Source organism: Plasmodium inui (assembly GCF_000524495.1).
Source record: "Plasmodium inui San Antonio 1 unplaced genomic scaffold supercont1.2, whole genome shotgun sequence".
Taxonomy (NCBI): Eukaryota; Apicomplexa; class Aconoidasida; order Haemosporida; family Plasmodiidae; genus Plasmodium; species Plasmodium inui.
The window spans coordinates 834,271-861,525 of NW_008481836.1; the positions used below are offsets into that span (position 1 = coordinate 834,271).

Genomic DNA, 27,255 nt, shown 5'->3' on the forward strand with positions numbered 1-27,255 from the left:
CAAATTATTTCACCCATTTTGTATTATACCTTTATTCATGCCAAACATTTTAACATATAAATAGAGGCTCATATCCACTTTCTAACATTGGGGGGAAGGACAATTCCGTTTAAAACAAATGAAAAATAAATAACTGTTATAAGCGGAAAGGGGGAGGGTTCCCCTCTTGTAATATGCACGTTACGAAGGAGTACGCTTATAAAAATGGCAATTCTTACAGTGCTTCGTCACTCGACGGAAGATTGTCATAAGGGTATTTCGTTTTTACCTAGACCATGTCATGCCGGTGCGGGATGGCGTTATATTCTCATGCGAACAGGCGTGCCTACCACTATGTTGTGATGCCTTACTAAGTATGAACTCTGAACAGAGTGACCATTAGAGGCCCTTCTTTTTACATACAATTAGAATAACCTAATTACAAGGGGGGAAGAAAAAAGAAAAACTCACCTTTTTGTGCCTATTATAAGCCATGTTATTATATGCCCCATACATTGGGTTAAATTACTGGCAAACGGGGACGACATTTTATTATATTTATTTTTTCTTAACTTTGTTAGAGGAGGTGAAAAAATATAAAGAATGCGTAGCTGCTGGGAAACCTTATTTTTTTATACTCAAAAAGTTTCAACCATTTAGGCGATTATTCGCTTAAGCGTGAAAAGCGGGTTGGCAAAAAAAAGGGACGGGAAAAATAAGCAGGAGAAAAAACTGATATGGGGAAACGGGAAAAAATGGGTGGCGCTAAGGAACCCTCATCACCCTGCTTATAAAATATAAATAATGTAATAAGCATGTTTGTACATTCTTTTAATGCTCATTTCTATGCGGATAGGCATATATACAATACATACATAGTATATAATAATAACATATTCCCATTGCGCTTTCGAATTTTTAAACAGTAAAAGGTCGCTTTGCCCCTTTGGCAGCTCCACGTATATATTTATATATGCGCATACAACGTTTGCACTCTTTTGCGCATACATTTATATAATACATATATTATGTAGGTGCTTTTTTTCTACGCAACGCTACCGGGGTGCCCCCATTTTCCGGCCCTGCTTTCGTTCGGCGTGCCCTCCACTAGATACCCGCCATTTGGGGTACCCTCATTATTATGTATTTATATGCATAGCACTTAACTGCGTCGCACCACAGCATCATTACTACATATATCGATTGCTATATGTACCTAGGCAGAACGCACGTTTTCCCTTTGCAAGGTATATTTTATGATACTCTATTTACCCGCTCGTAGAATTTAATTATGGGAAAGGAGAAGCGAAAAAAATAATTTCAAAACTGGAAAAAATAATACGTTAAAAAAAACAAAACAAACCGAAACGCAACAAAATAAAAAACAAAATAAAGCAAAACAAAATAAAGCAAAACAAAACAAAACCAAACAAACCAAACAAAATAAAAAATTTTCCTTTGTTGAAAACAGTTAAATTCGTTTTTTTATTGCAAATTTTCGAGTATTTTTAAAAACTTCATGTTTCATTTTTTTGTACTTTCAAAATATTTTTTAACATTAGTTTCGTATATATATGTATGTATATATTCATATGTACTTACATACTTAGATGTTTTTCCGAAGAGGAATGAGTACAAAAGGGTTTACTTAGCGCAAATTTAAAGAAGTACGTGCAACGTATATGCATAGCATACATACTTGGGTCGCATATAGGAATACTATGCACATGACCGAATCCGCATGGGAAATTTATGCTTAGTTTAATAAGCTTTCGCGCGAACCGTAAGCATATTGCGCATGTGATATGTGCCCGTATCGTGTACATTCAGTACTCCGCGCGCGTCACATACATTTATATTACTATGGTTTATCCATATAATATAATACATACGTTACATACGTATACTTTACGTGCGTATGCCTACGCCCGAGCGCCTATGCTTTAGCCGAAGAATCAAGGTGCTAGAGCAGAGAGTAGTTTAGTAGAGAAATTAAGCTTAACCAATTAAGAATTAAATAGTGAAAATTAAAAACATATAAATTCAAGGCCAACTTCATATTCATTTTGCGTTTTTTCCCACCCTATTATTTTATTTAATTCTATTTTATTCTATTTCATTCCATTCTATTTTATTCTATTTTATTTTATCCTATTCTATTTTATTCTATTTTATTCTATTCTATTTTATTCTATTTTATTCTATTTTATTTCCTTTTTATTGTCCCCCTGAGAAATCGAATTGGCCTTTGTATGCATATTTTACTATGCATGTTGTTATGCATATATGCTGAGGTGCATGTATATATATAGTTTTATATATATGAGTGTATGTGAAGAGTAGCACAAAATTTAAGCACGCGTGTCTGTTTTATTCCTTCGCGGGTAGACAGTTTACCTTGCTGCCTGTGCGCGATTGCTTCTATGCAAACGCGTAATTGTTTTAAAGCCGTCTGTATATATAGCACATATGTACATATAACATATGCATATTGTGTATGCGTATATTTATATATATATCCCTACATTTGTACGTGCGTTTATACATACTTACGCCTGTACATAGTCGCCTGCGCGCCCGTACGCCCCACACGTATTTACAAGGACGAAAGAGGAAAGGCATGCATACCATTTGATGAAAACTTCATGACGCGAGTTCCCTTTAAAACGCCCCAGATTAGCGCGTGTATGTATGTGCAAAGGCCCCAACGTGTGCCAATAGGAGTACATACCTACATTCGCCTTTACGCATATATATATATTTTTTTTCATACACACGCACGTACGCGCAAAGCTTCGCTTACTGACAAACACCCCAGTGGTTCAGAACAAAATCTGTCTTGGAAAATCACAGTTGTGATTTTGAAAACAATTTGACTTGAAAAAAAATCCACGCGTTCCTGTTTTAAGCGATTATTGTCGAAAGGGATAACACAGCAGAAGGTACAAAGTTGATCAAGCGTAAGTGGATAGAGAGCCAGTGAGTTACTCAACAAGCGAGCCGTTAATCGCCCCTATAGAGAAGAATACAGAAAAGAAGCGTTGAGGGAGAATAGAAATCAGCTGCAGCGCGAACGAGCAAACGTGCCAGCGTACCAACGTGTCTATAGCATTTTAGTAAAACATCCGAGGAACCACTATCGCAAGGAAAACCCGAAACCATATGAAATAACAAGATTATTGTGTTTTTTAAAATAAGGCATCTTTGTTTCGTATTAACCCCCTTTGTTTTTGATCACTCTCTAATTAGAGCAGGAAACTCTCCTTCTTCCACCCATATAATGATATATAAAGATACGAACAGATACAAATAGAGACAATTAATTACATATATATATAAATTTTTGTGTATACAAATATCGCCCCCTCGAAAGTCCACTACACAGGCACCTTTTTTATTGCGTCATACTGAAGATGGTAAGAACGGCAACTTAGACACACGGGCGCGTTTCGCCCATCTGCGTCATGATGAGCCCCTTTTTTCATTTAAAAAAAATGGTGTAAATTAGAAAGATGGGCTGATGCGGATTGTTCCTCATTGTGCAGTAATCCATACCGCACCTATCAACCAGTGCCCATCATCCAGTGCCCATCATCCAGTGCCCATCATCCAGTGCCCATCATCCAGTGCCCATCATCCGGTGCCTATCATCTCACACCTATCATCTCCCCCTTCCCGTCCCCCTAGAGAATCCTCCTTTTCGGTGATGAGAACTTCAGCTTCTGCAACGGCTTCCTAGCCGATCACGATGACGACATTGTTGAAGTTTGTAGCTGTTTGAAAGAAAATGAATTAAAACAAGAAAGTAAGAGTAACATACAGGCACTAAGCAGGAATGTGATTATTCACTATGGCATTAACCCAGTTCAGTTAAAATCTAAATTTCCCCCGAATACCTTTGATGCGTTATATTATATCTTACCCGGGTTGTCATTTCATGGACATCCAGATTTTATCGATCCACAAACGGAGATGTTTAAGTTACGTTTAAATTTATTTTGTTTTAGTTTTTTAAAAAGTAGTAAAAATATAGTCAAACCTGATGGTTATGTATACTTATTATTCCCAGACGAATCGGCCGCGCGGAGTGGCAGTTCGTTGCCTATGACCGATGGAAACGTCCACGGGGCACAGCATAATAATGACAACAACAATAAAAACAATGACAACAACGACAATGTGGAAGGAAACAGTAACCCTAACAGTAATACAAACAATGCAGTGGAGGAGGGATTGGGAGACGCTTCTCATGGTAAGAAGAACGGTCTGCCCTTCCTGCCCATAGAACCGAAAAAGTTAGCAAAATTTTGTAACATCTCAAGAGAACACAGTAAAGATTATAATTTAGACCTCTCCGTGCATGCGAATTGGCTACCCGTCCTGTTTAATCTGCCCATTGTGAACGAACTGCCCGAGTGGGTAAAGACGTGTAAGTACTACTGCTTCAGGATGACAGAGCTGCCAATCAGTAAGAATAAAAATGGCCGAGGAGGTGGAAGCGGAGGTAATAACAACATCGGATCTGCGGGGAACATGGGCAATGAACAGAACCGAGACGATGATAACGAAAATAAGGATGACGAAAGTAGAGGAAGAAAGAGAGAAGGCATAAATGACGAAGAGAAGAGACAAGATGGGGACGGAAACAACGATAACAATAATAGTAGTAGTACCAATAATGTCCATGCGCAGAGCAACGAAAATGCAAGGAACAACGAAGAAAATGAGATAAACAAAGAAAAGGAAGATGACCCTGATGAATACAACGTTTTGAAAATACCACCCCAGGTGTTCGATTACTCCATCGAAAAACTGGGACATGTGAATGAGTGTTTCTTGTTTAAGCTCTACTCAGCAAACAGCAAAAGTGTCCTTATCTCGAGACTAACTCTCAAATACGATCCAAGAATTTCAGGATGGAAAGGAGACAACAAAGTTAAGAAAGACATGCTTAACAATAACATGCCCATGAACATGGGAAATATGAACATGAATAATATGAATATGAACAACATGAATATGATGAAGAATATGAACAGCTTAATGAATATGAATAAATATAAAGGAGGGAAGTACAAAAATAAGCAACCGAAAAATGACTTCCAACAGCAGTATAAGAATAACTTAATGCAGAATAATATGAATTATTCATTAAATAAAAAAGGAAATATGAATCTCCCTCCACCTCCCCCAAATAATTTGAATATGCAACCAAATAATGTGAACATTCCAAATCAGAATATGAATTATAAACAGAATAATTTTCCATTTGTTAATAATTTTAAAGGGATGCCGAACAATTTATCTCAGAATGTGCAAAATAGTATGACGAACATTCCGATGAATGTCAATCCGAACCTCTCCAACAATATGATGAACCCCTACCTTAATGGTGCCTTCAACAACAACTTCAGGAATAATATGTACCAGCAAAACATTCCCATGCCCCCCCCTATGGGAAACTTTAACAAAAAGTAAGGTGCGAGGCGGCGTGCAGCGGATGCGCTGGTCCATTGGAGAGATCGATGGACCGATCAAGGGAGCCATCTAGGGCGCGGCAGAGGGAGTCATAAAATGCTTTTTTCTAAGGCTCTTTTCCACGTGTTACTCGATAGCACGTGGATACCCCGAACGAAGCGCCGTTGCGGATACATAGTCTCATTGACACGACAAATGAGCAAAGGGGGCCAAGCGTAGAAGGAAGAGAGAGAAACGCTTCCTATTCCGCGTCCTCCACTGGAAAACTTCTTCTCACCCATACCTTGCATTTTTTTTTTCCCCTCATTTTTTGTTATAGAATGTACCAAGGCCACAACATGAACATAAAGAGAAAAAACGACATCTACAACTGCGACAATATGGAAAAGAGCTACAACAACTACATCATGAAGGTAATATAGCTGATGGAATAGGTTTGGACGTGGGTCCATTTTTACTTCCCCTTTATTTGTGCATCATCTGTGCGCCATTTGTGTGCACCTTTTGATTCATGCATCAATTTTATTCCATCTAGAGGGCTAACTTTGTATGTATATTTTGCCTTTACTGCATGGTGTTTGTGCGGCTTAGCTCTCACCCTTGGTATAGTGCACTCGCTTTGTAAATTTTGACAGCCCCTTCAGTCTCCTACGCGTTTGCTTCACTCCAGCTCGCATCTTCACTTCATCCCCTTTCCCGCAGGAGAACTACAAATCAGACGATGATAACAGTAATAATTACGCTTCGCCTTTTTAATAGGCGATATATATTTGTTCCTACGTGACGGGACTAAATTTTTGTCCACATATAACTGCGTGTGCATTTGAGCGTGCCAATATGTCCCTGTGTACCTTGTACATGTTAACCCCCTCGTGTGCGAGGAAATAAATTACGTGAACTGAACAATGAAAAACTCGCGAAATTAAGACAAATGGGCATGCGAAAGAGACGTTTTTTTTTTATTTTTTTGAAATGCGCGAACCGGATTCAGTAACATAGAAAAAAAGCAAAAAAAGAAAAAAACAATTACAAGCCACTATAATATATATGACAATTATTAAAAAAATCTCGAAAGAAATGCCAACCGCGTGTTAAGAGAATGACTGAACTTGGCCACCCACATGGACATGTCCATGTGAGCATATTCATATGCGTCGTGTGTACATGTGTGGGAAACTATTTTGCCTCTCAGATATGAACAACGTCAATGCGTGTAACGATGACTACGACCTAGATCAGTGCGATTACAATGCCAGTAACGTAAAGAACATGAAGAAGAAAAATGCAGAAGATGCTGATTATTACTTGTAATAAACGAAAACTGAGAAAAAAAAAAAAAAAAAAAAAGTCGCCGCAATATGTGCGACTCTTTGTACATCATAAAATGATGAGCGTGTGGCATTGTCAATGTAAAGCTGGACAAAATGATTCCTCTCATAAAATATTTTTAAAAATGCACACCTCTTTTTTCTTCCCGTTTTTCACCAGCATGAAACAAAGATCAAGAGAACCGAACCATTATGGTACATATTAGAAAAATAGCCATCTACAATCCAAATGACAAGTGTAACGGGCAGAGCAGGGCGTTATATATTTTCCCACCCATTATCGCACCGTCCTCAACGCATGACTTTTTAATTGCTGACCCATTCATCACGTCATCCAACTTGACCATATTTGTATTGTTAAGAAAGTTCCCCCCGGTCTTACGTATTTATTTATCGTTGTTGTGACGGCCATTGTGACAATTGCTGTTACCACGGCCAATCTTTTCTTTTTTTTTCTTCGAATTAGTCCCATTGCTCATGGGCGGATTTTTGTGAAACATTTTTTCAAGCGAAAAAAATGTTCACTGCATACGTGTGTACTTTGCACCCCATGCGTGGATGGGTGGAAAGGTCTGTCCACCAGGCCAGATACCGTGACTCATATTTTCCCCTTCATGCAAAAAAATAAAATAAGCCTTAAATATAGCAAACTGTAAAATACACAAATATTACATGCGAGAAAAATTCAACATTCCACCAAAATAAAAAAAAAAATAAATAAAACAGCTATACAAAAATATACCTGTGCAGCGAAGAAGCTACATAAAATGGTAAAACAAAATGAAAGAAATTGCAGCATGCAATGCGACTCTATTAAATTTTTCTCTCCTTGCTGTAAATATTTTCATGTGGCACACGGTCATGCTTGTACTTACATATAGCATGTTCACGCGCACCAATTTGAGAAACCCTTTGAACTGTCTCCCCAGAAGGATGAAACATCATCCCCGATGACTTATCACAATAAAAGGGTAAATAAAAATTTTATCCCCTTTAATTCTTTTAACAATTCATGGGGAGAGGGAAAACCCTTTTGTGCTATTTTTTATAAAAACGTAGGGGTACAGCGGGTTGACAATGGAACGAGCGCCTGTCTTTATAACTCATGGATGGGGGCTGTGGAAAGCCTCCACCAAAATGCTGCTTTTTTTTGTGCGTTATTTTTAAACGTTTAATAAAAATGTGTTATGGAATAACTTGGTTCTTCAAAAATGCAGAGACTGTTCAACTAATACACGATTTTATAGTGACGAAATGGAGACGGTGGTAGTACGTTCCACCAGCCGGGGGATGTATAACACCAGAGTGTCAGCATTTTGTGCGCAGCTGATTGGTGGCAGATACGCCGCTGATACGCATAAGAACACTTACATATGCGTACTGCGCATCCATTAATGCCTTTATGTAAAATTAAAGCGAAAAAAAAAACACATAGCCCCATATCTTCCACTTTTATAAACTCACTTGATATATAGACACACACACAGCACACACCATATATACATACACACGCTCTCGTATGATGGATATTTTGTGTGGTTATATATTTATACACAGATAGATGGGACACACGTATGCATGTTCAAATAAAAAGATGTTATAATAATTAATAGAAGGGGGAAAAAAAATTGGCGAATGAGACCTGTCAACAGGGAAACAATTATTTAAGAGGGTTAAAAAGGGAAGAATGATAACTGCTACTGGGAAGTCCTAACGGATATATGGGGATGTTTATGAAAGGAGGCAAGCGTGTGGGTGGGTGGGGGGTAAAGCTAAATTAAATGGCTGTTATTCTACACACGTGGGGAAAGGACGGGAAATTTTTGCACATAAATGAAAGCTCTTTCCTAGCAATAATGACGCAAAATGGAGTTCTACATATATGCAGGGCAGAACCGTGCAGGCTCCATATGTTAGAGGGGGGTGGGGACATTTCTCTCCCCTGTTCGCATCTCGACTGGCCCCCCTTTTTCCCCTTCCTATTATTCCCCCCACGGCCACATGACAAACGATCTGCTCAGTTATTCTTCAACGAAACCACTTGGGTATCTGTGTCAAGCTTAAATACGTTTGAATGCTTCTTAATAAAGAACCCCAATTTCATTTTCAGTCCTTCGGGCTTCTTGACTTTTCCTAACTCGGGCAATTTGCACTTTCCATTTTTTTTTAAAAATGCAACGAGGTCTTTTTCGTATTGACTTTCGTCAAACAATTTGGATTTTTTGGATGGGCCATCATTTTTGTTATCCAGCGCTCTCTTATTTTTGTTTTTTTTTGGTCCGTTCTTTTTTTTCTCTCCTTTGTTTTTGCCCCCATCTTCATCATCGTCTTCATCGTCTTCATCATCTTCCTCGTCCTCCTCATCATCCTCGTCATCTTCATCATCTTCATCGTCATCCTCTTCGTCGTCCTCGTCGTCGTCATCTTCTCCCTCTTCATCATCTTCGTCCTCATCATCATCGTCGTCATCATCCTCATCATCGTCATCGTTATTTCCTACATTCGTTTCGTCATCATCATCCAAAGAATTTTTTTTCTTCTTTTTTCCAAATCCATTAGCTAGCGAATTTTTCAGCGTATTTTTCCTCGTAAGCATTCTAACCTCTTCATTTTCATATTCGTCATCTTCATCTTCCAACTCTTCGTCTTCCTCATCATCGTCATCCAGATGGTCCTGACCAAATGACACTTCGTAATACCCAACAATATGGACTTCGTTTTTACTGCCACTCGTTTTTAGCTTTACTTCATTATCTAGCATTAAAAATATATCCAAGGCGGTATCTTCGCACACGTTTTTTTGCAAACAGCAGATGTTATAGCACCCATTGGCATCTTCCACTTGTACGTACAACTTCCCTTCATCTTCTGGATTGTTTAAGCATGCTCTCGACAGGTGGATAACAGAGTATCCGTCCTTAATCTCCGGTACGACCGTCTCGTCTGCCTTAATTACTTTTCCTGCGTACAAGGTAGAGAAGGCGGATGGGGGGGTAAAGAAAAATGTACATGGAGCAAGTTCAGATGGATGAAGAAATTGTGATTCCCATTAGAGAGGGGCGATTTGGTTTTTCTATAACAAAAATGCTAGCCGCGTCACGCACTCTTATATGTACATATCTCTATTTATGCCGCTTCCCCATATATACATACAACATAACGGCCTCTATGCAAGGGAAAAAGGGCTACCCCTCCTTAGGGGGAGGGGGGTTGAAAAATAAGCATGAGCAAAATCAACGACATGGTCCATAAATCGGGGATCTCATAATGAAAAAGCGCCTCCACATGCGCATCATGCGGATAGTGACTGACGCAACATGAGCGTGTGAACATACAGGCGCAAAAAATGAAGGCAAGGAAAATAAACTTAATGGGTACACTCAGAACTTCTGCAAAAATGCAGTCATTGGGCATATGCAAGCAGGACATTGCATGGATGTTTAAGTCGTTAGGGCGCAGCTCACTTACCGTAAAACATTTTGTGCTGCCTGGGGGGGGATAATTCTGTACGTTGTGTGGTTGCTGCTTTTTGCGCGGTTTGGCACTGTTTCGCACTGTTTGGCACTGTTTGGGACTTTTTCCTTTCAAAGAAACAGGTACTTCCTTATTTGAACAGATGCAACTTTCAAAAAACGCCAGTCAGAGAAATGTACGCTCGGGGGATGTAACTTCTTTATAAAAGAGTAGCAATAAATTAATTTTTTATTTTTTTTTTTTTTTTTTTTTTTTATTTTTTTTTTTTTTTTTTTATCTTGCTATCCTGCTTGGATGGGGATATTTATTTTGTTTTACTTTTTTAAGCAAACTATTTTGAGAAAAAAAAACGTTTGTTTCTTGCAAGAGAAATGTATACATAAATGCGATTGCAAATAAATTCGACATATAACAATAAAATGTACAAATGTGGGGCGAGAAATATGCGCAGTTGAATTGTTTCCGTAAATATAGAGAAAGAGATACGTTTTAAAAAAGAGAGAGGAAAATACAGAAGAATTATACGTGCCTATGTATATTTTTTATCTGTATGGGCATAAATACGTTTGGTTAAATCTTCTTATTTGTAACTCATGTTAGAGGGGCTACTTTGCGCAGCTTTTATTTTTATTTTTTCGTGACAAAATGTTTGCAGCATTATACGCATATTTAGATAATGGGCCTACATTTACACTCTACATGTAGGGCTCAGCAGTTTATTTTACCCGGGGATGTGGCCCACAGATGTTGCGCCGATGTGGTCACAGACAGGATACGTGGATGTACCCTATATTGCTGCAGTATACACTGTGTATAAATACTGCGCTGATGTTCTCTATGTGGCCAAGCGAACTCGCGCCCATATGTCGTTATGCCTTTTATTACTGCGTTGAAACAAAAAGGAAAAAGAATAATCGCATGCAAGTCTTCATTTGAAAGAGGATGGGGCGAAAATTTTAACCTAGTGGTAGAAGTTATGCACATAAATATATATTTATGTTATATACATATACGTATCGTGATTTTTATTGAAATTTTCCTGCTGCCCCCTTTTCCACATATTTTTTGCAAATTCAAATGCTGTGGTATGAATGGGAAGTCTCTGGCTGACGACGGCGAGTGTATTTTACGTATTCCCAATTTTGTACAACATGAAAAATAGCTAAAATGAGGAATTTTTTTTTTTTTTTTTGAAGTGCAACCATTTGGTTAATAAATAAAAAAAATTGCTTCCTTCTTTTCAACAGCGGAAGAGGAGAAAGCATACAAATATGGAATGTTAAAAATGTATACCCTTATTGCCACTAAATAGATAAAAATATGTTGTTATCGCATCTTTTCCCTTTTGATGCGTCTCACCTTACTCTTTAATTATACTTTTCAGCTGCCATCACTTCGCTTTCTTAATCTTTTGGTTGTATAAAAAGAAACAATAACAAACGACAATGTTCGTGACGCAGCGCAAATACGCTTCACAAAATGACGCAGTTCGAAATGTCCGTTTGTCCAAGTATACATGCGTAAGCAAAACAACTTTGTGAGATCAAAAAGGGGGAAAAATATACATGCTCAGTTTTCGCATCCCAACGAAATGGCACAGCATAAACATGTAACCCGTGTCCCACACAGCATACAAGAGCGATAAATTTATATCATGGCAACGCTCGCGGAAGGGGACCAATTTATGTTTTACCGATTTTTACAGCAATTACGACAATTACGACTATTACAACAATTCCGATGCACCCTTTTGGAGGTCCAAATTGATGATAAGAAATTTATCCATTCATTCCATTTTGTTAAAAGAATGAGGGGAAAAGGCGTCCCTTTGATGCCCCCAACTCAGTGCTGTTCCTACTAATGTATACTCGACTATACGCCATAACAGGAAGACGGCAACTTTACGAACGGCTGCTTGCCTGATTTGATTTGTTCACGAGAAATGATCAAAATTTTTTCAGTGCGAGGCGTAAAAGATGTTCCCCTTCTGTGCGCTCTTCCGTGCCTTGCTGCCCTGTGTGCGCTCTTCCGCGAGTTGCTGCCCTGTTCGCCTTCCCTGTTCTTCCCTTTTTCATTGTCCACCAACCGGGTGGACCCCCACCTGTGCGACCTTTAAACGTTGCATAAAAGAAGAGCACTCCGCACCTACAAATATGCCCAAATTGATTATCTTTGAGGGATAGTAAAGGGATAGTTTAATGGTCTCTTCATGCCACGCGAGAGGCATGTCATAGGGGGATCAGATGTGTGTGCCCGTCCTACGCTACTACTCTTGACGTCTTCGCGGCAGTACTGGGCACGATCGCAAAGCGGAGCTAAATCAGCAGACATGTTTACAATCTTTTACACATGAGAAAAAATAAATGCGAGGTCCCCTTTTTCGCATTTTCCAGGACGGTTAATTATTCCCTTCATTCGTGCAATGAGGGGGATAGTGAAAGGAACAGTCCCCATTTTGTGGTAGGCAAAAAGAGAGCCCACGAAAAAGTTGAAAAAAAAAAACTCGAACAAATTACCACATTGCATAAATCGTACAAACTTCTGCACCAACAGATTGGCACGTATCCACACAATACGGCTAACCACGTGGTATGTTTTTTTCTTCTTGCCATTTTACGCCCTTTTGCTAAAAAAAAGGGATATACTTTTGACTCCACACCATGCGCATGGAATATATAATGTTCGTGGCTTTCCAGCCCCATCAAGAAATATTAGCCAGTCCATGGTTCGACTATTCATGCGCGCAAAAGGCGTTTGTCGCACGTTTGCTGCATGCTTGGGGGCGATTGTGCAGGCAGAAGAAGCAAAATAAATGAACAAAAAGATGAGCAAAACAAATCAGCAAAACAAAGCGCATACCATGCCAAGCGTGCCAAATGAAAAGGAAGAATTGAGCGAATTGGCAACATCTCAAACGTGAAGATTTCGATTATTGAATCAGCCAAAGCTAGCTTAAGAAGTTCCGCGCGACTTAAACGTAGCCCCCCACACGATGAACTAATTTAACACATGCGCTTTACACAGTTCACTTGTTAAGAATTCTTTCCGCTATATGACGCATAACTAAACTTGACCGCATTTAAGAATTAAGGAAAAAATCATGGAATTCTATTTTGACTTCAGTTTTGCTTCCTTCCTACGTTAGTTCGTTGGCTAGGTGTCTGCACAGTTCAACCCCAACATTTTAATCACCCCGTTTTGTTAAATCGCCCCTCCTTGCTGCTCCTCCTTGGTGTAGCTATTTGCGTAACTCATCCCCCCCTCCTACTGCCCTCTTGACAGTCTTCACCCTCACACGCAGACTTGCAGTACGATTCGTCACACAAATCAACAGCTGCTGCCACCTCTACGGTTTAGACGAAATTAAAAAAAATATGGAGAACGAAAAGCACGAAAATATGCTACTCGCCATTGCGAGAGATTTCCAATCGATAGACAATTTCATAGAAACCTTTTTGTCCTTCCTCGAACAGAAAACTGACTACTTCCACGTGATGCTTAATGAGGATGATATAGGAACATTGGCCAAAAAGTATGATGGCACTCTCGGGAAGGACATTTTAAATAACAACAAGTGTGGATTCAAAGCGCATAGCAGGGAACAGAACTTAATGAAGTCATTTAGAAAACACCAATTAAATTATATTATCAGAAAGCAGCCCTATTTAATCGAAAATGAAGACATGAGGAACAAATATTTACCTTCATGTGATGAGTTAAAAAAATCGAGTACCTCAAAGTTCTGTGAAGTGAAAAATAAACAGAAGGATATGCAGAAGAAGGTAGAAACTGGGGCAATACCAATTAGTGTCACTGCAAGTAATAAATTATTTGGAAATAGCGTTAAGGGGGAGAGAAATCACAAACACGTAGCAATTACCCCCAGAAAATAGGGGGCTAACAAATATATGCAACGTCTTCTAAGCATACATACCCATAGATGCTCATACACATATGCGTACATACATATATACGCATATACATATATACGCACATACATACATACGCACATACATATTCATATGCGCCCCGATTCAGGTGAAAACCACATATCAACCTGGAATGGAGGGGAAACTGAGAAATATCTCTGGAATCAGGCCATAAACGAAATTAACATAGAAATGCCGCTCCACACTGAAATAAAATCCAGCGAAATCAACGTCCAAATTTCGAACAAAAGCATTAAAGTGTATCACAAAAGTAAGACGAAGAAAGAAGGGCGAACAGTTTTGCCACTCCTCTTCAGCCTGCTTAAAACTAATGGGATCTAATTTCTTTAAAGGTATATGCAACTTTACTTTTTATATTTTTTTCACCCCACTTCCACCCCCCAGATGAACTAAAACTGGAAGGCACCTTTTACGAAGAAGTGAATAAGCAGGAATGCATGTGGAACATAGAGGACAAGAAAAAGCTAATCATTTTTTTGGAAAAAAAAAGAGAAAACTGGTGGCCATGTGTAATAATGGGGGACCCAGAAATAGACACTTCCAAAATTGAGTCCAAAAAGAACTTAACCGATTTTGATGAAAAAACGCAGGGAGAAATACGGAAATTTTTGCAACAGCAGAAAATGTAACCCTATATCAAAAATACAGTATTTTACATTTTTATCCATAAATATATGTACTTCAAAGATATGGAGTTGGACAAGCACATTTTTTTCGTGTACGTCTATTCCTGCGTGTTTTGCTGATACCTGCACTTTTATAAAAGCTTACTTGCATACAAATAAGACGTGATTATAAAAAAGAAAAGCCTGCATGCGCAATTCATTGCTTTAGTAATAGTCATGTAAGCTAGCTTGTATATGTTTATATGCCCTTTTATCTTTCCATGTGTGTAGAAAAAACGAAGGAGCGAAGTCACCTGAAGAATTAAAAGCACAGACCATGCTGAAAAATGCCATCAGCAGTAAAGGATATCCATTTAGGAAATAAATTTTAACCGGAAGAAATTTAGAGGCGATCTTCCGAAATTCTTAGTCAATTTTCAAAATTTGAAAAATTTTAACTTGTGCCTATTTGTGAATACGCCTGTCCGCCGATGCGGCCCCACGTATTAATATACATATATTCATTTCTTCCCCCACCGCATACCCCCCTTTCGCACATCACATTATCATTAAACATGATAGTTGTGCCAAAAAAAAAACCCGAAAAATGGCGTTTTTTAAGAATTATTCTGCCGAAATGGTGATGTTCTGTCTGCATGTATTGTTAATGATATTGTTTCTCCCCTTTTTTTTTTTTTTTCTTTTTGTGTTTTTTTCTTTTTTGATCAGTTTTACGAAATATGCTTAATTACCTTCAGGTGAGCAATCTATATTAAAAGCTAACCTTCTTGCTTCATTCAAATGACAAATGTTCATTGAGCAACCTGTTTGCAACTAATATGCCTTTTAGCCATTGTGAAGGGGGTTAGTAGAGGCACCTCCATTTCAAGAGAATTTTAAATATTGCTATTTTCCCCCATTTAAAATCAATATCAAAAAGAAGTATAATGAAACAAAATAAAATGAACCTTCTTCTTCTCATGTATGATCGATCGCTTTCCGAATATCTCCATTCATTAACCTTTTTGGAAGAGCGTATATATGCTATAGGTGCAACCTGGAAATCAGACAATACAACTAAGACGGACTCTATCCATTTTATGCACACAACTAGCTATTTTTTTTTTTTTTTTGCATTCAACCAAGTAGCGTCTTCCATGCAATTTTTTTTTTTTTTTTTTTTTTTTTTACGTCATTTGGTCGGGTCATTTTTTCGGTCTAATTCGCTAGCTATTTTGACGCGCATCCGTATTATTTTTTTTTTCTTTTAATTTTTTCTATGTTAAAATGTCTGCAGTTGGTCACATTGTTTAAGCGCTTCAAACGTTGTCCTGACAATGATGGCGTGAATAAAGAACAACGATTCATCATAAACTCGCGCGAGCATTTTATAGACCCCTGTTTTAGAGTGTCTACACGGGAACTTTCATTCGGATTGCATTTTAGCGAAATGCTATTTACGTACATATGCGCGGATATATAAGCATATACAAATTCGTCTTGGGAGAAAAATGGCATTGTAGTGCCTTCCCATATTTACTTATTTGCAAATGATCAGCGGAAGGATCGCTTGTTTTACAGTTACGTCACATGGCACATATGTATGCACATGTCGACATCCTGCATGAATTTCCTTTACTCTTCTTTTGTAATGGAACATTTTCCCTTTAAAGACAGCCACGAATGTAGGAGCTCACTTTGAAGAACAAAATTAATTCGTTATGCGGTTCACTGGGGGCTGTCAAAATTGTTTGCTCGTAGGACATACCGAATGCACAACATGTGGCACATGGTACTTTTCGCCTTCCCGTTTAGGGTAAACCATTGTGATTCATTTTTATCCCATTCTGCATATTCAAAAGTGGTACTGTTAGGAGAACTTTATTTTTACCATATCTACAACGGTGCTGTTTTTCCTTTTCGAAGCTGAGGCAGTTTAAAATTTACAGAAATTTGTGTGAATGTTTGTAACGTTTGTGCACCTTGCGCGAAGAAAAAAAGAAATAAAGCAAAAGGAAACAAACCAAAGCAAACGAAATTACCCGCGTTTATGCCATTATAACCGTTTTATACCTCTGACTGTCGAAAAAATGTGTACACATACAAATGAGGAAGAAAAATTGCACTTGTATGATGCGTGTCACTGAGTTCCTAATACGCAGAGCGAACAGAGCATATACAATTTGGGGAAATTAATTTTTATTCATATTCACTCCTTCCTTTTCTGTGCTGTTTTGTACTTTTGCTTTTTACTTTTTTTATGCTTTCAATTTTCGACTTTATGTTGTGTGTGCCCCTGAAGAATTTCACTCGGTGGCTGCAATTCCCAAAATGGTTAAGCGTTCATTTTGGAGTACATTCTTTCCTTTTCCGCTTTTTTTCGCAACAGATTTTTGCTGTCGTGAAAATAGAAATGTTCATTTTATTCTTTTCCTCGTTAAAAAAAGTGGAAGAAAAAAACTGGAGTGACGTAAAATTATGTACAAATATATGAATATACCCATGTATATGTACGCACTGTGCGAACAACCCCGTGCCCCTCCATATTGAACCGTTGCGTACTTTCAGATCACTTTTTTTTCATCTGTTTTTCCTTCCTGCAATTTGGAAATTTTGTCATTAACGTCATAATATATGAAGGTGTACATGCGTAATTCTACTCTGTTCTGATTTTTTTTCATTTTCCTTTTTCCCCCTTTTTTTTCACTTTTGGCTGCAAACTTTTAAAGAGGTAAGAAGTATATGCAGATATGTACTTCCATGGGCGGATACGCGACAAACATAATGTTGTAATAAGTAATGTTTGCCTACATGCATGTATTTATAGATATATAAAAATACACGTATTTATGTGCTTGCGTAGGTATGTGCACTTGTACAGCACCAGTATATCTCAGATTTTTTCACGCCCATAGCAAGTCTTTTTTTTTTTTCTGTGAGAAAGACTTACAATTTTTGAAGCACTTAATAGTAAGATGGCGTTTTGGTAAACATGTCAAGTGTAGAGAAACCAAGCAGAAGAGTTCAACTGTAGAGTTTGTTAACAAAGTAGAATATCAGTACACGGAATATATAATGTTATGAGAACATTATTACGTGTTAAATGTGAAATTTGGATTTAAAACTTTTAAGAAATGACATGGAGAAAGTACATATGTAAAAGGAACAACGAACCAAAAAGGAAAAAAAAAAAAAAAAATCTAGCAATAACAAGAAAATGCCGAATGATACGAGATATTATTACGACTTGATAAACACCAAGTGGTGGTATTTTGATACCCCCTCTGGGGGGTGGAGAGAATGCAAAGAAGAAGTAGCAACAGAGGAGGCACCAGAAGAAGAGGTAACTGCAGAAAGTGCCAAAAATTGTGAGGAAAAGAAAAGCCATAAATACGAAGATTACAAAAATTTGGACAAGTGGAACGAAGGAAATTACAAGAATCATCCCCAACATGTTATGAACGGAAAAGTCGAAACAAGAAAGGGAAGAACGTTGGAAAACAAACTCCATAATTATGCATATACACCAAGAAAAAACTCAAAACCGAATTCGGAAAGCTCCAACGCGGCCAGCAACATAAAACACTACTCCTTTAAGAGCAACATAAGACAACATAAAAATGGGAATCTGCTAGAGCATAATGAGACGTATGACGACTCGTATGAAGATAACGGGCATGGAAAATACGCAAATGGCGATGCGGAGGAAAATAGCTACGATGAAAGCGGTGGACACTACGATGAAAGTGGTGGCCCCTACGATGAAAGCAGTGGACACTACGACGAAAGCGCTGGACACTACGATGAAAGCGCTGAACACTACGACGAAAGCGCTGGACACTACGACGAAAGCGCTGGACACTACGATGAAAGCGCTGGACACTACGACGAAAGCGCTGGACACTACGACGAAAGCGGTGGGAACTACGCTGAAAGCAGTGGGAATTACAACGAGGCTGGCGAACACTGCGACAAAAACTGGGGATATTATGACGAATATGGGGGCTACTATGATGAATATGGGGGGTATTACGATACGTATGGTGGGTACTACGATAAAAACGGGTTATATTATGATGGAAGTGGAGAGTATTATGAGGAGAGCGGAGTCAACAAAGGAGAAAATGAGAAGTACCATGATGAGAACAGGGTTTGCTATGACAAAAATAGTCATCTTTATTATGGAAGTGAAGAGCACCGTGAAGCAAGCGGCGAATATTGCGAAGAAAGTGGAGAGTCTCACAACGATAAAGGGTACCACCACGATGATAACGATAAGCGCTACTACGAAGATTGTAGCGACAATGAAAAGGGGATTACTCCTAAGGACGAGCAAGGGGGACGGTTTGAAAAAGGGGCAAGAAAGTATTTCCATAATTACTACGATAAGGTAACCAAAGATTGTGCAGTAAGTAGAGGTTCTTTACACCTTCCAGGTAAAACCAGCAATTTAAGAGAGACAAATGAAAGCAGCAAAGTTTATAATGGGGAGGGTAAGAAAAGTGACGACCATGGGAGCGACAAAAGTGACAAAGAATCGGAGCAAAGCTGCAACTCCTCAGACAAAGAAAGAACCAGTTACGATGATTTAATGAAAGACAGAGCGAAAAAAAAAAAAAAATCCTGCCAATCGATAAGTTCTAGTGACTCAGAAAACTCTGATAAGTTAAGCGAGCGAATTAACAGCTTACTGAATCAATCAAGCAGAAACTTGTCCCAACTCTGTAAAAACGATAGCTCGGCCATTTTGGAAAACTTGCTAAGTCGCAGCTTCACCAGATCTGACCATTTGAATTCCATCAATACTATTGAAAAGTCAAGTGAAGATGGGAAGGATGAAAATAAAGAAGCGAATAGACTGATTAAGAGAAAGACCAAAGTAAATTTCGACCAAATGTATAGGGGTGAAAATAATGGTGATAAAGAACAGGGGGGGGGTGGCCAGGTGAGCCATGGGCTGGTCAACAACGCGGGGCAGAACGCCGACCGCAGCGACAAGGATAATGACACTGAAACGAACTACGTGCCCTTCGTGAGGAGAGCGACAAGAAAACTCACCTTTAAAAATCAGGGAGGACTAGCGGGGTGTCTAAAAGTCTTTCAAGAAAAGAAAAAAGAGTTAATGTCTTCTACAACGAGTGATGTAAACGACATGGAAATTAAAATTGCCAACCTTAAAAGGAGGGCCAGGGAGCTGGCCCAAAGATACAAAACCAAAAATCAAACCAAGGGGGATCAACTCAAAAGTGATCAAATTAAGACAAAATTTGAAGAATTAGTTTTTCTCGTACAAAAAGACAAGAAGCAATCCAATGAGAAGGGGAAGAACCTCGAATGATTGACTCCCACCCGCATTGCTACCATCCTATGTTGAAGAAATGGACAAAAAAAGAAAAAAAAATACGTAAGGACCATCTAAAACTGCAACGTGCAGAGGTTGAGTTTATGCGAGATGATACAGAGTTAAGCACAAATTGGCGGTCCCTTTCTGTGCGAACTTTTACAGTTCTAGCGTTCTTTCCTACCCTTGCACAGAAACTAATTCCATCACAAGTCCCTCTTCCAAGTGGTGAATCTTTCCGACCCAAAAAACGTCACCTCAGTGGAAGAAATATAAAGGGACCCCATTTTGTGCATTTTTTATACTAATTTATTTTTCTTTTCACTAATCTTGTGGTCAGTTGTACCATCTGCGAAGGGTGGACGGGGTGCACACATAAAACGTGCGCGGATGCGTGCGTCCATCTTACTGAGTATCTCTCCGTAAAGCCCTTCATACACCATTGATATACTTCACTCCTCATTTGTTTAACCTTTCTTTGGTGGGAAATTTTTTCAACTCACCACGTTTTAGTAAAGCTTATGTATTTTTTAATTTTTTCTTTTATAGTTTTATATTTTCGTTGCTTCAAATCCGCGGAGCCGCAAAATGGCGCAACAGTGCAACTTCGTATGTTCATCACGTTTGTTACACCCCAGTGGTTGCGCGTGCACGCGGTTGTTTTGTTTTGGCGCGATTTGATGTAATTTTACCTGATTGACTTGATTGATCTCATTTACTTGATTGACTTGATTTTCCTTTTTTCCCCATTTGATAATCTAATCTGCATACATGCGTGCCTCCCCCACTGGCACGAAAACATTCGAACTTTTTCTTTAAAGCAACTGCTGATTAAGCATTTGAGCAAAATGAACACAGCCTTATGAGGGTTCGTTTTAAAGGCAACTGTTGGTTGCCTAAAGTGGTGGAGTGCACATACCGGCAAAGAGAAATAAAAACTTGCACGTGGTAAGTAGCTCCTTTTCGGCGGCGAAAGAGTGCGCCAGTAAAGAAGCACACCCAAGTTCACATCCAACTGCACGTGAACCCGTGCACAGATTCAACTCCAATGGTCTACATAAAATTCGTTGAGGTGCCTTATTCGAATCGATATGCACAGGGAAAGTGCATGGCTGACTTCACACTGCACGATGAGTGCCGTAATTATATAGAGAGTGCTCGGATCAGCGGACGTTGCTTTTCAGTGAATCGGACATGACATGTGCATACGTATGAGGTCAGTCTCTCTATATATATATATATGTATGTATATGTTTTTTCATTTTTTTTTTGAACCACATGGGGATTAAGCCCGATTTGTCGATTCGAATCGACCTCTCCAAATGTGCAGTTGAGCCTAGCGAATGCTGTACAGATGCATTACGACTCGAAGGTCGGTTTGTTTAATCTTATGCCTATATGATGATAATGCCTTTTTTCTGTGCACCCTTCGGCCGAGCCACATGTTGCTGATAAAAGCGGCAAAACGGCAAAAGAGTAGCCTTCCCTAAGACGTTAAATCTTTGTAAAATTTTATGTACCCTTCTACTTTTATTCTGCTTCACGTAGACGCTTAGGCGGTTAAGCCGTTGCGCGGCACACCGGTTGATGTCAACATGCATAACATCGCATCGGTACAAATTTTTTCTTCTCACAATGGCAAGAGAGCAAGATTTTATTATATGTGCTTAATTAGGCACAGATGAGAAAAGGGCTACTTCTTATAAATGGTGACTTTTTTTTTTCTCTTTTTATATCACTTTTTTCGAAGTTAAAAGCTGGCTGGGTTGCAGGATTATTCCATTTTCACGAAAGAAACTGGTGTTGTTTTGTAGTTATTATGCCGTGTAGCCCATTTAACGTGAAAAAGAAAAAAAAGTGTTTCTTTTAAAGGTATTTTTCTTGCGATTATTTGTTGGTATGGTCAGCTGACTCATTTGCTAATTACATAATATACATGCCCAACCCCCTTTGGGATGTATAAAATATATTTACCCCTTTTTTAATGATCATACACCCTATTGCAGTATTTTCTCGAGAGGGGTTGGAAGGTTTAATCGACGTGGTCAACTAAAAAACGAATGAGAAAAGAAAAAAAAAGACTAACCATGCGTTATGATGCATCATATAATAAATTTTTACATAACAAAATATCCATGTGCACGAAAGATATAGCCTGGTTGGCTAGTGGTTTTATGAGGCGAGAAAGAAGGGCGAAAAAGCGCAAGTGCAATAAATATGTACGTGCGTATTATATGCGCGCCTATCGAGCGGACATTCGTTACGTTCGAATTAAACATATGGCATTTTTGCGGTACATAATTGTACTGTACACTGTACTGTCCTGTACCGTACTATGCTGTTTTGCGCTGTATACATATAGTATACGAATTTTTTTGAGGCATTTTTTTTCTTTTTTATGAATACCTTCGGATAGCGTTCAGGCGCGCGGCGCGCGAGCAGTATGATTTTTTCATTCACGCCAAAAATAACCTCTCCTCTTTTTGTACATTTTGTAAGCGAAATTTCTCTTTTGGCGCAGTAGCGTATATCGCGCGTAACGTACGAGTTATGTTATGCGCGTATCTGTGTCGTATATCCATGTACGCTATGCGCATATCGAGTCACATGTACAGTGTACCACATATATTTGCAATCCTTTTTCATCCTCCTTCGCAAAATATATTTAATCCTACTCTTTATAATATAAATTTATTTCATATTTATTTTTTTAAAAAAAACGTGCCAAAGAATTGCCATAAACTTATAATGGCGATAATGAACGATATGTTCATTTTTTTTTTTATATTTTTGCATAAAATATAAAAACTGAAAATCTGCCCTTAACCGTTGTACATGCAGGCGAAGCCGCATATTTGTAGAAGTTTTCTTTAAACCTTGGCTGAGCAAAAGTGGGCGTACAAGTACAGCTTACAGTGGTATGTTGTACGTATGTACATAGGCGCACGATGATATATACATACGTGACATATCTTCGGAATGTACACTTGAGCGTACGATTTCGCAAATATACATACGCATAAGCACACTTTACTGACGCGCTCGCACTTGCGTGTAACGTACGTTTTGCATGTAAACGGGTGTATATATATGCTCGCCAGAAGAGCCTTTTGAAAGCCATGCCACACAAATATATGTACATTTTCGTGAACACATAACCTGCGCACAAAGGGAGTTAAGGTGTTATACAAGCCCCTCTTCCCATCCCCCCTCCTTTTTTTTTTTTTTTTACACGCTGTTTTTACTTGACGTATAAGAATATTATACATTTCGCTTTACGTAAATGTATACAAGTACAATAGTTTCTTTTTTTTTTTTCGTACTTGTAATGTAGAGACCACTTATTCGTATATATTTTTTCCCCATTTTTTACAAGTTATATACTTTTTACTGCTTTAAAACGGCTGTGTATTTTTCCCCTCTCCTTTTTATAAAAATTAAAAGTTTTTTTTTTTTTTTCACCTTTAATGTAAGTCTACATAACTGTTGCGTGAAAATTCATTTCATCTGCCTCCGTCGCTCACCAGAAAAGGGAAAGAAAAAAAAAAAAAAAAGGAAAAAACGACAAGAGGAGATGAAATAAATGGGCGTGATTATGTTTTTCCCCCTTTTGTTTGAGAAGACCGCATACCGTCACAGTTTAACGTATTGATGTTTTATATATGCAAGTATATACACGTGCATGTACACTTGTGTACGCCTTTACGCTTACACAGGATCATATATTTATACATGTGTATATAAAAATATCCTCAAGCACACATACGTAATTAACCTGCCCCGTCTCCTCCCCCTTTTTTAAGCAAATTTTAAGAATATAATTAATTTCACGTTTTCCCCAAAAAGGCGCGAAAGAATTTTGCGTCCGTTTGAGGAGGTAAACACGCTCTGTGTTATACATAATCACATTTGCATTCGTGCGTATGTATATTTCGATTTACACATGTATCTGATGTAATAAGGCAGGCCTAACGGGGAAGGAGCCGGCACTTTACACACATATATTTTAATTAATTTTTTTTTTTAATTCATCCCACTTTTACATGTTAAAAGTCTCTCTCACCCATATCACTTTTTCGTACGCACAACGAATTAGGGGAAATCAAGGTAGGCCCTATGGGGATACATAAAATGATATCATTAAGGACAAATATATGTGCCTATGCATAATGGTATTTGTCTGCGTGCGGACTACTGTGTGTATGTGCTAGACCGCCTCCGTGTGATATATTGCGCGTATGTACAAAAATTGCCATTCGTATGTGTACCATACGTGTATATATAACGTTACGGGCTTCCAATTGCGGAGAATCGATCCCATTCGTATATTTAGCTTTAAAGAACAGCCCCGTTTTTGCCGCGCGTCCTCTGTTTTTAAGCCTTTATTACTTGAGGGAAAAAAGAAAAAATGATTTTTTTTTTCGACCCCATTTATTTGCATTCTATACAAAAGCGCAGCATAAATAGTAAATTAAAGTCGTGTCTGCTTATTTTATGTAATCCCCCTTTCGTCCGCTTCGCTTTAACTACTATGATCTTTTAAAAAGCATATGCATTGTGTATGCATGTATCTGCCACGTGTATATGTGTGCATATGTATCTAGGTGCACGCTTCTGTGTATATGTGTACGCGCGACTTATACGTGCACCACCTACCTATAAACGCATTACTCTGGGTAATCACCCCATCGTCACCTAACACGCAAAAGAGGAAAATGTCATCGGCCACACAATTAGGGATCTCGGAGAGGGAGTATGAAGAAGCCCTCGCGGTGGAAAAGCTCTTTTTCTTGTCGTCTAGAGAAAGATGCAATTACTGTAGTAGCGGAAAGCCGACCTTCGTTGATACGTACAATTACGAATTTATATGCGATAGATGCTCATTCAGAAGTAAACACAAAAAAAGAATCGGTGAAGACTCCATCAGCTTCTATGATGTGCAAAAGTTAGAGAAAAAATTTGGAGTAGCATCTTCCTCAAATTATAATAGCCGCAGTAATCATCGCCGAAAATCTAGTAGCGGCCATCATCACCACCACCATCGTGATCACAGTAATGAGAAGAAGTCCAAGTCGAAAAGTAGACACACTTCAGGGAAGAAGCATATCGATGTTGTGTCAGATGATAACAGCTCTTCTTACGATTATGAAGAAAAAATAAGAAAAGGAAAAAAAAAAAAAAAAGATAAAGAAAAGGACAGAAGCGGGGCAGATCGAGACAGAGATAGAAGAAAAGACAAACATAACAAAGATAAATATAGGAAGAAAAAAAAATATGATGACTCGGATGAAGATTTTGATGATGACTTTTGTCTTAACGATTATGATCATACCACCCCTGGAATGATAGGAATTATGAATTCCAATAATATTAACAACTCAGATTATAAAAGCAACAATATGGACAGTAGCTTCCAAGACTTTGATGGGAGCCACATAAGTTATAATCAACTAGGGGAGGGTAGTTTTAACGACTTTGGCCCACCGAACGGAATGAACCATGGAGGCATCAACCAAGGCGGTATGAACCAAAGCGGCCTGAGTCATGCGGACCACCCCTTCGACTCGCCCCACTTTGCGAAAGACAATTACAATTCAAAGTACATGAATTCGCCAAACGCCGAAATGGTGAATGCCGCGAACAATCAGTTATGCTTGGACGACTTTAACTCCCACCATTTTAATAACAAAATGGGTTACTCTAACAATTTTAATATGAAGATGAATGAGGAGGGGGAGATGGGCAAAATGAAGTATGGCAACGGTGGCCAGGCGAACGGGGGCCTTACCAACAACCGCGCAGGCAACAACCACCTTGGTCACAACCACTCCAGTAACAACCACCACGGTAACAACAAAAGCAGCAACAGTAACAAGATAAACATGCACTCGTACGATCCCTTCGACAATAACGTCAGGACCGGCGCTGACAAAAACCGATACAACAATGGGGCTGTGGAAAACTTAAACTATTTTAACGGTTCAAACTTCCCAAACAACCAGCAGGGCAGTATGACCAATAGACTCTTCCTGATGAATAAAAGAAATTCTTTAAACCACAACTACAGCCAACAGAATAGCAACGCCAGTTCCATGTACAGTCATTTTGCAACCAAACAGAATCCATACATGATGAATAACCAGAATATGATTAATGCTAAGATGCTTTACGACAACAACATGAATAGTTCTAAAAATAAAAACTTTCACAGTAATAACCCTAACTCGCCATTTATGTTAAATGGTGGCATAAGTGGTGGCACAATTAGCAACGCAAATAATGGAAACAGCGGCCAGGGTTCACACAGCAACAACATGAACAATGCAATGGCATACTGTAACCAGGGCAATTTAAATGATAGGACAAAGTGGCACGACAATGGTAGCAGCAATAATAACGCCATTAACAGCTCCAACGGTGGGGGTGGTGTTAACCCTAGTAGCAATAATAATGGCGGTTCCAACAGCGCAGATTTTTCCCCCGTCATTGTATCCGATAAAAATCCATTTTCTCTTCAGAATATTATTTCGAACAAGAAGTCCCCTAATTATATGAACACCACGACGGACGAGATGAATAGGTACATGTATAAGTAGTGAGTGGGTTGTTGGAGGGAAGACTCGATTTTTTTTTTCTTCTTTTTTTCGCGGTCACTTTGGTAGTAATTTTTGGCGATTTCCTAAACAGTTTCGCTTCCTGTCCACCGAGTGTTTGCCTCCCACGACGACGATCACCAACTTTCAGTTTTACCGCCAGATGATTCAAAGTTACGCGATGATGCACTAAGTGATCGTACACCATGTGGAACTCTAAAGTATATTTAATTTCGTTTTCTTTGGCAACATCCTCTCTTTTTGCGTCTTCGTGTTATATGGGCTATTTCTGCGCATGAATTTTTTTTGTATACTATGGATGCCCTGCCTGTCCCGCCTGTCTACGTGTTCAACGCAATCTGCACCATCTCCTCTTCATCTTCCCCTCCTGATTTCTTTAAACACATATGATCTAAGCACACATATACGCCCCGCTTGTATGTGTGCCCATGTCCATGTATGAATCTCTTTCACGTTTGGCTTTTCAACTTTGTTTTATTGTTGTTT

At 38.7% G+C, this 27,255-nt stretch overlaps 5 protein-coding genes across 5 annotated transcripts; 4 read left to right on the forward strand and 1 right to left on the reverse strand.

The window, feature by feature from the left end:
* Positions 1–3,473: 3,473 nt before the first annotated feature.
* Positions 3,474–6,768, forward strand: C922_00638 (hypothetical protein; the record flags this gene model as incomplete). The annotated part of the gene is made up of 5 exons (XM_008816251.1): positions 3,474–3,478; positions 3,669–5,453; positions 5,777–5,870; positions 6,160–6,187; positions 6,650–6,768. 5 exons carry the CDS (start codon positions 3,474–3,476, stop codon positions 6,766–6,768), a joined length of 2,031 nt encoding a protein of 676 aa, XP_008814473.1.
* Positions 6,769–8,802: 2,034 nt separating this feature from the next.
* C922_00639 (nucleophosmin 1) lies at positions 8,803–10,263 on the reverse strand (the record flags this gene model as incomplete). The annotated part of the gene is made up of 2 exons (XM_008816252.1): positions 8,803–9,746; positions 10,254–10,263. The coding sequence occupies 2 exons, from the start codon at positions 10,261–10,263 to the stop codon at positions 8,803–8,805; spliced, it is 954 nt and encodes a 317-aa protein (XP_008814474.1).
* Positions 10,264–13,633: 3,370 nt separating this feature from the next.
* C922_00640 (hypothetical protein) lies at positions 13,634–14,838 on the forward strand (the record flags this gene model as incomplete). The annotated part of the gene is made up of 3 exons (XM_008816253.1): positions 13,634–14,078; positions 14,298–14,459; positions 14,594–14,838. The coding sequence occupies 3 exons, from the start codon at positions 13,634–13,636 to the stop codon at positions 14,836–14,838; spliced, it is 852 nt and encodes a 283-aa protein (XP_008814475.1).
* A 3,193-nt stretch (positions 14,839–18,031) lies between these two features.
* On the forward strand, positions 18,032–20,152 carry C922_00641 (hypothetical protein; the record flags this gene model as incomplete). The annotated part of the gene is made up of 1 exon (XM_008816254.1): positions 18,032–20,152. The coding sequence occupies one exon, from the start codon at positions 18,032–18,034 to the stop codon at positions 20,150–20,152; it is 2,121 nt and encodes a 706-aa protein (XP_008814476.1).
* Positions 20,153–24,870: 4,718 nt separating this feature from the next.
* C922_00642 (hypothetical protein) lies at positions 24,871–26,751 on the forward strand (the record flags this gene model as incomplete). The annotated part of the gene is made up of 1 exon (XM_008816255.1): positions 24,871–26,751. The coding sequence occupies one exon, from the start codon at positions 24,871–24,873 to the stop codon at positions 26,749–26,751; it is 1,881 nt and encodes a 626-aa protein (XP_008814477.1).
* Between the last annotated feature and the right edge of the window lie 504 nt (positions 26,752–27,255).